Source organism: Vipera ursinii (genome assembly GCF_947247035.1).
Source record: "Vipera ursinii genome assembly, chromosome: 2".
NCBI classification, from domain to species: domain Eukaryota; kingdom Metazoa; phylum Chordata; class Lepidosauria; order Squamata; family Viperidae; genus Vipera; species Vipera ursinii.
In genome coordinates this window covers 70,813,984-70,825,928 of record NC_139513.1, presented here as the reverse complement: position 1 = coordinate 70,825,928, position 11,945 = coordinate 70,813,984, and the positions used below count along the sequence as shown (strand labels likewise).

Genomic DNA, 11,945 nt, shown 5'->3' with positions numbered 1-11,945 from the left:
TTTTACTGCATCGTCTTTTAAGATTTTGAATAGCTCAGCTGGAATACTTTCACCTCCACTAGCTTTGCTGTTGCTCAGCTTTTCTAAGACCCACTTCACTTCACATTCTAGGATGTCTGGCTCGAGGTCAGTGACCACCTCATTGTGATTATCAGGGACATTAAGCTCATTCTTGTATAGTTCTTCTGTGTAATTTTGTCACCTCTTCTTAATCTCTTCTGCCTCTGTTAGGTCCCTGCCATTTTGATCCTTTATCATGCTCATTTTTGCATGAAACATTCCCTTCATTGCTCCAATTTTCTTGAAAAGATCTCTGGTCCTCCCTATTCTATTGTTTTCTTCTATTTCTTTGCACTGTTCATTTAAGAAGGCATTCTTATCTCTTCTAGCTATTCTCTGGAATTCTGCATTCAGTTGGGCGTATCTTTCTTTTTCTCCCTTGCCTTTCGCTTCCCTCCTTTCCTCAGCTATTTGCAAAGCTTCCTCAGACAGCCATTTTGCTTTCTTGCATTTCTTTTTCTTTGGGATGGTTTTGGTTGCTACCTGTTCTACAATGTTTCGAACCTCTGTCCATAGTTCTTCTGGCACTCTATCTATCAGATCTACTTCCTTAAATCTATTTGTCACCTCTACTGTATATTCAACAGGGATATGATTTAATTCATACCTGAGTGGCCTAGTGCTTTTTCCTACTTTCTTCAGTTTAAGCCTAAACTTTGCAATGAGAAGCTCATGGTGTGAGCCACAGTCAGCTCCTGGTCTTGTTTTTACTGACTGTATAGAGCTTCTTCATCTTTGGCTGCAGAGCACATAGTCAATCCGATTTCTGTGTTGACCGTCTGGTGATGTCTATGTGTGGAGCCGTCTTTTGGGTTGTTGGAAAAGAGTGTTTGCTATGACCATCGTATTCTCTTGACAAAATTCTATCAGCCTGTGCCCTGCTTCATTTTGTACTCCAAGGCCAAACTTGCCTGTTATTCCGGTTATCTTTTGGCTTCCTACTTTAGCATTCTAATCCCCCATGATAATAAGGACATCATTTTTTGGTGTTAGTTCTATAAGGTGCTGTAGGCCTTCATAGAACCGGTCAATTTAATCCTCTTCAGCACTGGTGGTTGGGGCATAGACTTGGACTACTGTGATATTGAATGTTTTGCCTTGGATTCGAACTGAGATCATTCTGTCATTTTGAGGATTGTATCCCAGTATTGCTTTTCCTACTCTTTTATTGACTATGAAGGCTACTCCATTTCTTCTGAGGGATTCTTGCCCGCAGTAGTATACCTGATGGTCATCTGAATTAAATTCTCCCATTCCTGTCCATTTTAGTTCGCTGATACCTAAGATGTCGATGTTCAGTCTTGTCATCTCTTGTTTGACCACGTCCAGCTTGCCTTGATTCATGGATCTTACATTCCAGGTTCCTATGGAAAAAAAATCTTTACAGCATCGGACTTTCCTTTCACCACCAGACATATCCACAGCTAAGCGTCCTTTCAGCTTTGGCCCAGTCGCTTCATTCTTTGTGGCACTACTAGTACTAGCCCTCTGCTCTTCCCCAGTAGCATATTGGATGCCTTCCGACCTGAGGGGCTCATCTTCCAGTGTCATATCGTTTTGCCTTTTGGTTCTGTCCATAGGTTTTTCATGGCAAAGATACTGGAGTGGGTTGCCATTTCCTTCTCCAGTGGATCACGTTTTGTCAGAACTCTCTGCTATGACCTTTCCGTCTTGGGTGGCCCTGCACGGCATAGCTCATAGCTTCATTGAATTACGCAAGCCCCTTCGCCACGACAAGGCAGTAATGCATGAAGGGGGGGGTTTGTCTTATTTATTGTTTAAATGTATAACTCTCAAGATTTCAAATAGGCTTACATGGATACTCCTTTCATTTTATCCTATCAACAGCACCCTTCTGAAGTAGGTCAGATATGAAAGAGAGTGACTTGCTGGAAGTCATCATGCTTTTCATTTCATGGGCAAATGTGAACCCCAAATCCCACATTTCTCTTCATTTTCACCAATGAAGATTATATTCAACAGAGTCTTATACTTTCCTGCCCTTTTTATGGTTTCCTAACTTTCTTCAGGTTGTGTGTGTGTGTGTGTGTGTGTGTGTGTGTGTGTGTGACTTGGGAAGAGTTCATATTTTGCTGCAAATTACTGTCAAGAGAATGCTTTGTACCACTGAATTAGATGGTGGCTGGAAGTCAATAAAAAGTGGACTAAGAAGGTCTGGAGTTTTCACAAACAATGGTATTGTGTTGCTGTAGCTTTGGCAGAATAGTTGGCAAATTCCTTGCATAAATCAATTCTAGGTCTACCACTGATTAACACCCTTCTGTTTATGAACTTCTTAGTTAGTATGTCTTCATGTACACAATCAAAGGTATGTGGTTGTAAAGTCTCCTGATATTATAATCTCTGATCCAATCTCTTGCTGAAGTTTCTCTGCTGTAGGTTTACTCAGCTGCGAATCTGATTTAGCAACTATACTTTAATTGTATAGTGTATGATTAAATACACTATGAAGTGAATACATTTTTAGCTGTTAAGGAAAAAAATAATTGTAAAAATTATGTAACATACTATCCCTAGGAGAATATAATAATGAAACTGCTTTGCATGTCTAAAAAATAAATTAAATTATTTCCAGCCTCTTCGCATTAATGTTTTTGCTGGGAACAGTTTTACTGAATGAGGATGGCTCACATTCATGTATTTTATGTAGTTATCACTTCGTGTGAGATTCAAGGGAGATATGTTTCAAAATATGTTTTTCCCAAGTAAAAAGTGTTATTTCTGTTTTTGTGTTTTATGCAAAAGATGTTACATAGGATGTATAATAGACAACTGTTTACTGTAATGTAAAATTGTTTCTCATAAAGGAAAACATTTTCATTGTCCTTGCAACTACTGATGTAAACAGAAACTACATAATGGAGTGCAAGATCCATTAGCTGTCACTTTAATATCAGAATTAAATTTTTAGTTATTTAAAATCAGCCCAATAACTAAGTCACTTTAAAAAAAATCACAGAGAAGGTAATAACATGTAATAAGTATTTGTTTAGTTGATGAACATAAACCTAATACATTATTTTGATTAATAAAAATGTTGAAATAGACATTACAGGTATCACAGGACCTGTAATGAAAGTTGGGAATTCTTTTATTATGTAGGTTTATGACATCATACTGTAGATTTGTCCTGCTTTGAAAAATGATGGGGAAGTGCACAGGTTATAGTTCTCTAGTTCTTCTTGGATAAGTAATCTTCCATATTATTGAAAAGCAGGTAGAATTCAGCATGGAGTTACTGTTTTTCTTTTTAGTTCTGAATTTATTTCAGTTAAGCCTAATAACTACCAGAAATTTTACGAACAAAACAGCAGGAATATATTGAGGAAATCTAACAGACCAGTGTGAAGCTGTGTCATTGATGTAGTCTAAAGATTTATTGTCCTTTAATTTATTGGGCTTTAAGCATTCTGAATGATTTTTCCTTGTTTGTTCCAAATCTATGCCTGAAGGTTAGGAATATTTTAATACCTAGTCAGTTTAGTGTAGTGCTGAAGGTGCTTGCTCAGAAATCAGGAGACTGTGAGTTCTATTTCCACCTTAGGAATAAAAGCCAGCTGGTTGATTTTGGACCGGCCCAACTCACTTCATATGACTGTTGTTGTGAGGAAGGAGTATTAGCTATTTGACTTACTTTTAAAGTGATAAAGGTGGGATAAAAATCAAATAACTAAATAAAAATATTCATCACTCTATGCGTATGGATACATATCTGCTAAATGATAATTTTCCTACCTGGGCATAACTTACTGAGTGAAGCTACATATATTTGGAACATGTAATACACATTTGCCTGTTTTATCACCTGTACATCTGGCAAAAACTACAAGCCACTGGCAAATTCCTGCCACTTTTGAAAGTGTGTGACAGAGATTTGTTTATCATGGTTTATGATATAATGAAGTAATAATGAAATACATTTCACAAAATGGCTTTATCAGTGTAATGCCTTACAGCAGCAGAGATGAGAGAGAGGGAGGGGTGGAATTATTCCTCTGAATATATGCCTACATATGCTGACATATATTTTGGGACTTATCACATTTGAGGCATTTAAACAAAAATAAAACAGAAGCACAAACAATTTTGTATTGCTTGACAGTGGAGTGATCAGTTTGACAATATTATTAGGGCTACTACATCAGACGGAATATCAGATATCAGACCTGGTTCAAACATTACTATTGTATTATGGTTAATAAAAATCTATAGTTTACATGGTGTGTTTAAATGGTAAAACACTTTATCCCGAGTTGTTCCATTCACATGAAGTCAACTCACTTTCTGCCCTGCTTCCCTGAGTCAAAGGCAGTAAATGGGAAATACTCACATGATTTAGCCCAGGGTTTTTCAACCTTTTCACAAACTGTACCACCTTTAGGACATGACAATATTAGAGTACCACCAGTACTGATGAACGTATGGTGAATTTCTCCATATTTATTAATGGTCAGGTGGCTGGTCGGCCCTTCTTCCTCTCTCCCTCTCCTCTCTCCTTACCCATCGTTCACAAAGGTCTCTCACTCATTCATGTCACTCGCAAAGGCTGCTCACTCAGTCTCTCACTCCCCCTCACAAAGACCTCTCACTCAGTCTCCCACTCACTCCCCCCCGTCGCTCGCAAACACCACTTGCTCAGTCTCCCACTCATGTCGCTCACAAAGGCCATTTGCTCTCTCATTCTCCCCTCACTGTTTCACTAACAAAAGCCTGTTCTCTCTCTCCATGTGTGTTTTTTCTCTTCCTCTCCTGCCAAAACCTGCTCCTTTTATAGCTTCTCCTCTCTCCACCCTCCTCGTCCTTTTCTCTTAGAGCGGAAGCTCCAATCAGCATATAGTTGCGCGTATAGATCCTTGGGCTTCTGCCAAGCCCTGCAGCTCCAGCTGATCTCCAGGCCTCTGCGGCACAACTTTAGCTCATTCCTTCTCCCACTACACTTGGCTAGGGGTTGCGGACCACTTGCCAGGTGCTAGAGTACCACTGGTGGTACCGTTTGAAAAGCCCTGATCTAGCCAACTCATGTTAAGGTGCCATCAGTGTAATTGAAGAATTGAACTTAAAAGAATACTAGCATTGCCACAATTGCAACTAGGAGGAATCTAGTTCACTTGCATAATGGGATAATGGAAGGTAGGTTCAAAACTAATTGTGATAAAATAGTTATAACACATTCTTGATTTATTCTATTATTTTTAATGTAGCTCTACTTACACAGGAATTCAGAAAATACATGTTGGATATAAAGGCTGAATATGAATAAGCAAGATAAGATTTTCTGCTTCTAATTAATATATTTATTAAGATATCCAAAGCAGATCATGAAGCAGCAGTTTAATAGTATAACGTTCTAGTGAACATCATACAGCTCGAATTCATAAAGGACAATAGTTGATCTTATCAGATTTAGAAATTTAGATATTTTGGAATATTCTTCAAATGGGGAAGCAAGAATTAATAACAGCATGCATTCATGCTCTTATTCCCTCAACGTTGAATTCCTGCTATACTCTTACTTAAGAGTGAGTTTGGTATGGTGCTTAAGGCACCAGCTAGAAACCGAAACACCATGAGTTCTAGTCCTGCCTGAGGCACAAAGCTAGCTGAGAGAATTTGGGCCAGTCACTCTCTCTCAGCAATAGGAAGAAGGCAATGGCAAATCACTTCCCACACCCCAAAAGATAAATGCAGGGACTAGTCTAGGTGATCACCAGGAGTGAAGGTTGATTTAAAGGGACAGCTTTTCTCCCAAATAAGGTCTGCCCGTGAAGTCCACCTAGGAACTTCAGCTGTTTTGGAATGTGGTAGCATATGTGCTGTGAATTTCTCAGGGTGCTGTTTCTGTTGAAGGCAAAAAATGCACATTCTAAGTGTGGGTTTTGACCTGTAAACTTGGGTCTATGTCATGTGCCAGACTTCTTCCTTAGACAAAATCTGCATGCCCTATGCAATCAATCTGAAAAATTATGTTTCAAGCCACCACCCCAATGTTAGAGAAAGGGTGGAGACTAAAAAAAAAAGTCATTTTTTCTGTCCCACTGAAATATTTTTGCTTCTGAGGTTTGGAGATGTGGACACTGCAAAGTCTCTAGATTTTTAGATCTGGGCAGTGGGAATGTAAGGTGCCTATCCTTGGGTCACGTTTTCATTATTCATGTTGTTTTTAAATGGACTGTTTTTATGATTTGCTAATGACATGTAGTAGGCATTTTTAATGTAAGCTGCCTAAAATTTGTGGAACTGGGCAAGAAATACTGTAAATCATATAAATAAATAATAAAGAACAAGAGATGTGCCTGCAGTCTTGTTAATTTATTTTTAATTTTTTAAAAAAATGAACAAGCAGCTATGGAAGTGACCTTTTTAAAAAAAACCTGGAAAGCTGACTTTTAATATTAATAATAATAAAGTTGGAAGGGATTTTGGAGATCATCTAGTCCAACCCTCTGCTCAGGCAGGATACCCTATACTATTTCAGATAAATGGATGTCCAGTTTCTTCTTAAAAACTTCCAGTGTTGGAGCATTCACTGCTTTTGGATGCAGGTTGTTCCACTGGTTAATTGTTCTGTCAGGAAGTTTCTCCTTATTTCTAGGTTGCTTCTCACCTTGATTAATTTCCATCTGTTACTTCTTGTCCTGCCTTCAGGCGCTTTGGAGAATAGCTTGACTCCCTCTTCTTTGGGTCACCGCCTGAGATATTGGAACATTGCTATAATGTCCCCCTCATCCTTCTATTCATTAAACTAAACATACTCAATTTCAACAACCGTTCCTTATATGTTTTAGCCTCCAGTTCCCTAATCATCTTTGTTGCTCTTCTCTGTACTCTTTCTAGAGTCTCAACATCTTTTTTACATCATGGTGACCAAAACTGGATGCAGTATTCCAAGTATGGCCTTACCAAGGCATTGTAAAGTGATATTAATATTTCACATGATCTTGATTCTATCCATTTGTTAATGCAGCCTAACACTGTGTTGGCTTTTTTGGCAGCTGCAGCACACTGCTGGCTCATATCTAAGTGATTGTCCACTAGGACTCCAAGATCCCTCTCATAGTTGCTACTATCGAGCAAGGTACCACCTGTACATTTGGTTTTTCTTGCGTAAAAGTAGAACCTTACTTTTTTCACCATTGAATTTCATTTTGTTAGATAGCGCCCATTGTTTGAGTCTGTCCACATCCTCCTGTATCTTAAGCCTGTCTTCTGGAGTATTGGCTATTCCTGCCAGCTTGGTGTCATCTGCAAATTTGATGAGTTCCCCATCTACCCCCTCGCCCAAACTGTTGATAAAGATGTTGAAGAGCACTGGGCCCAGAACAGAGCCCTGGGGCACCCCACTACACACTTCCTTCCATGTAGATGCAGTTCCATTGAGGACCACACGCTGAGTACGGCCTGTCAGCCAGCTACAAATCCATCTGGTGGTGATGCTGTCTAACCCACATTTTTCTATCTTATCAAGTAGTAGGTTGTGATCTACTTTATCAAATGCATTACTGAAGTCCAAGTAAATTATATCTACAGCATTCCTCTGGTCCACTAATTTTGTCACTTGGTCAAAGAACACAATAAGGTTTCTCTGGCATAATCTGTTTTTGACAAACCCATGTTGGCTTTTAGTAATGACTTTGTTTGCATCAAGGTGTTTGCTGATTTGTTGTTTGATTATCTTTTCCAGAATCTTCCCAGGTATTGAGGTCAGGCTGATAGGTCTGTAGTTTCCTAGATCCATTTATTCCCCTTTTTTGAAGATGGGAACTACATCAGCTCTTTTACAGTCCTCTGGTAGTTCCCCAGTGCTCCAAGATCTTTGAAAAATATAGTTCAGTGGTTCTGAGATCACGTCTGCCAGTTCCTTGGGAACCTTGGGGTGTAATCCATCTGGTTTTGGTGATTTGAACTCATCTAGGCTGGACAGGTGCTCACTTACCATTTTCTTGCCTATCTTAACTTTTGTTTCTATCTGTTTTTTATGGTACTGTTTTGATAGGTTGGACTGTTTTTTCCCTTTGTGTAAAGACAGACGCAAAAAACTTGTTAAACAGTTCTGCTTTCTCCCTGTTTCTTGTCAACTTCTTGCCACTTTCCCTCACTAATGGACCAATCATTTACTTAACTTTTTTCTTGTTTTTTATATGTTGAAAGAAGCTTTTTTGTTATTTTTTACTTTGGTCGCAAGCCTTAGTTCATTTGGAGTCTTAGCTTTTCTCACTTCATTTTTGCAGGCTCGGACTATTTGCTAATATTCTGCTTTAGTTATGTGCCCCTGTTTCACTTTTTATACTTGTCCTTTTTATCTTTCAATTTATCAGAGAGTTCTTTATGCAGCCATGCTGGTTTCTTTTGAGAGTTATTTTTCTTCTTTGTTGGTATTGTGCTAGACTGGGTTTTTATTATCTCACTTTTCAAAATTTCCCATGGTTCTTGAGTTGTTCTTGAGTTGTCCTTGAGGATTCTCATCCATGGAATCCTTCCCAAGCTCTCTCTAAGTTTATTGAAATTAGCACTCTTAAAGTCTAAGACTCTAGTTTGACTGTGTTCTATTGCTTGTGCTTCCATATTGTTGAAGTCCAATATTGCATGATCACTTCCCCCCAAGGTTCCTGTGGCTTCAAGATCTTCTATCATTTCATCTCTGTTAGTGAGGATTAGATGCAGTATGGCTAATCCCCTAGTTCCCTTCTCTACTTTTTGGGAGACAAAGTTGTCTGCTAGGTTTGTCAGGAATCTGTTTGATCTTCCACTTGGTGCAGAGTTTGTCTCCCAGTTGATATCAGGGTAATTAAAGTCCCCCATTATTATTGTGATGTGCTTCCTACATACCTTAGTTAGCTGACTAGCAAAAAGTTCATCTATTTCCTCTGTTTGGTTGGGTGACCTATAGTATACACCTATGGCAATGTCATTACCCCTCTTTTATATTAACTCAAATGCATTCAAGACAGTTTTCATCATTGTTATGCTCTATTTCTGTAGAGAAGTGGTTATTTGTTATATAGAGAGCAACTCCACCTCCTCTTTTATTTGGTCTCTTTCTTTTAAATAATTTAAATCCCTCTAGCTGTGTGTTCCATTTGTGGGTTTCATCCCACCAAGTTTCTGTAATGGCAACAATATCATATCTGCCCTCATTTACCTGAATTTCTAATTGATCCTGCTTGTTGCGCACACTCTGTGTGTTGGTGTATAGACATTTGAGTCCTTTATGACTGACCCTGTGTTTACTTTCTGCCTAACCTGTGTGGTGCCTGAGTTCCCTTATTTTCTTACCACCTGTTTGATTAGTGCATTTTGTGTGGAACTCGCTATTAAAAACTAGATTTTGCTTGACAGCAAGGTTGATATTCTTGTCCACACACACATCTATGTTACATGCACTGATAACCCTATAATTTTTAGATTGCCGGGGACAGGAATGTTCTGTATCAATTAACTCACTGTCCCCATTGTTCAATTGAAATATTTCTCCAGAAAATCTGTGAATTTATTGCCAAGTAACTCAGTCCCTTTCTTTGATGGATGCAAACCATCTCTTTTGTACATTTTTTTCATTGGACCAGCTACAGACATCGTGACTAACGTAACCAAAGCCTTCCCCTTTACACCACTCCTTTAGCCACATATTGAATTCTGCTATACTCTGGCTTTTTCCATTTTGCTCCTTATACACTGGTAAAACCTCTGAAAAAGTAGGCCTACAGCCTATCCTGCTAAGTTCCTGCCCCAATCTCTGGAAATCATTTTGCACAGAAAGTACATCTTTTGGGGAAAGATCGTTAGTGCCAAGGTGTACAGTAGCATCCACATCACAGTCCTTGCTGGCATTCGTGACTATTTTAAAAATACGCTTCTTGTCCCTACTGGCAAGAAGCCTGGAAGACACCTGACCTCTTTCGAAACTTCTGTGTCCTTTCCTAAATTTACATCCCTTATAATTGAATCACCAACCAGAAATTGGCTTCTCTTTTTGGATGCCTTTCTGTTCTTGCATGACTGATGTGTAATAAAATATAATGTCGTAGTTTGAATGTCTCCCCTTGCTTCAGTTATTTTGTAGCCTGGAATCAGCAGTATTAGACTGAGACTGGTTGTGCTGTGACATGAAATGGTCCTGCCAATGATCAGATAACCTTTTCCAGTAATGGGAACTTGCTTAGGTTGATAGAGGATGCCTGATTTCTGTTGGTTCTCAGTTTACATATAATCTCCCTTTTTTGAGGCTGTAGGCTGCAGAAAAAGGAACAGGTTTGAGCCAGTCTGACATTAAATATGCTCTAGGTGTGGTGAGCTCTAACTGCTTCTTAGAATAGCTCCTATTATTGGGAGTATTAAAAATAAATAAGACAATGCAATCCTTGTGTTTGAACATCTGTTGGCAGTAATTAACTGCAACTCTTCAAACTACTTAAGATTGCTTTTTCCAGTCTTTTCTGTGGGAGTTTGTGTTGTTATCACCATTTTATTCAATATGCCTTTTAATGTGTTTCAGCACACCGAGAAGACCAGAACAATCAGATTCCTCCTTTGGACAGAGGGCATCTTCCCCATCCCTGACAAAAGTCGCTCCAGGCAGTGAAACCCCAAGAGAGAAACGGAGCCAGGGGCAGGCTCCCCAACACACGGATGGGCCCAGGAGGACTCTCCAAGTGGGTGGACGTTCACCATCTGTTTCCCCAGAGCGAGGCAGCACGCCTACCTCACCTTATTCAGTCCCGCAAATTGCCCCCCTTCCAAGTAGCACGCTCTGCCCTATATGCAAGACAACAGATCTCACCTCCTCTCCTAACCAGCCAAACTTCAATACCTGTACACAGTGTCAGAACAAGGTCTGCAACCAATGTGGATTCAACCCCAACCCTCATCTGACCGAGGTAATGGTTCCTTATATGGATAACATTAATACTGTCAACAAGCTTATTTGGTGTTTTAGCTCTCCTGAATTGCTTGTCTAGTTTATTAAGGATCTTGTATGCAGTGTCAGAGCATGTATTTGTTAAGGCTCCATGAAACAGGATAGAATGCTTTCTATCTACTTTATTAGAAAATGTACTAAATCCACATATACACACATCCACTCACACATCACAAATGCACACAATATATCTATCAATATCCATCTATCAAAAGATGAGAATAAGAGGACAGAGAAAAAGAAGTGTTTTATCTGCTGGCTGAGTAGATCAAGGAGAATAGGAAATTCCTAAGGAATGTTTATGGTGAATCTCAGTGTCTTTCCAATACAATGTTCCCATCTGTTATACGGTATATATCATAGAATCTGTGCGAATTCTCAAAATAAGTGTTTATTCTTTTTTATCTTTTATCCTTTGTTCAGACTTATTATGTTTTATTCTTAGTGGATGTTCTCAAGAAATGACAGCAACCATTTTCCTCATTTATTAATGCCATCAGCGCAACCATGATAGCTGTTTTCTATAGTGTATTTTGTTAACAGCTCTAGCTGATTTTCATTCTTCAGTTCTTTTAAGTATCTTTTCCTTTTGTCCTTTTGGTTAGATGATATGCATCAAAACACGAAATGAAAGGATACATATAAATGAACAGAAATAAACAGAATAAAAAATAAAGATATTCTATATGGTATTTCTTGACTTACGACTACAATTGAGCCTAAAGTTTCCAAGAAAGTCATTAAGTGAGTTTTGCCCCAATTTGCAACTTTACTTGCCACAGTTGTTAAGTGAATCACTGCAGTTACTAAGTTAGTAATGTAGTTGTTAAGTGATTCTGGCATCCACATTGACTTTGCTTGCCAGAAGGTCACAAAAGGGGATCTCATGACCCCAGGATCCTGCAGCTCTCATAAATACATGCAGGTTACCAAATTTTGATCACGTAAC

At 38.9% G+C, this 11,945-nt stretch overlaps 1 protein-coding gene across 1 annotated transcript in view; it reads left to right on the top strand.

Annotated features, from left to right (window-relative positions):
- BSN (bassoon presynaptic cytomatrix protein) overlaps window positions 1-11,945 on the top strand; it is a gene marked incomplete at its 5' end in the record, with an annotated part of 242,008 nt that overhangs the window by 30,313 nt on the left and 199,750 nt on the right. The window contains one exon of the mRNA XM_083352936.1: window positions 10,574-10,955. Within this exon, the coding sequence (XP_083209062.1) occupies window positions 10,574-10,955 (382 nt within the window). The remainder of the gene's footprint in view (window positions 1-10,573; window positions 10,956-11,945) is intronic.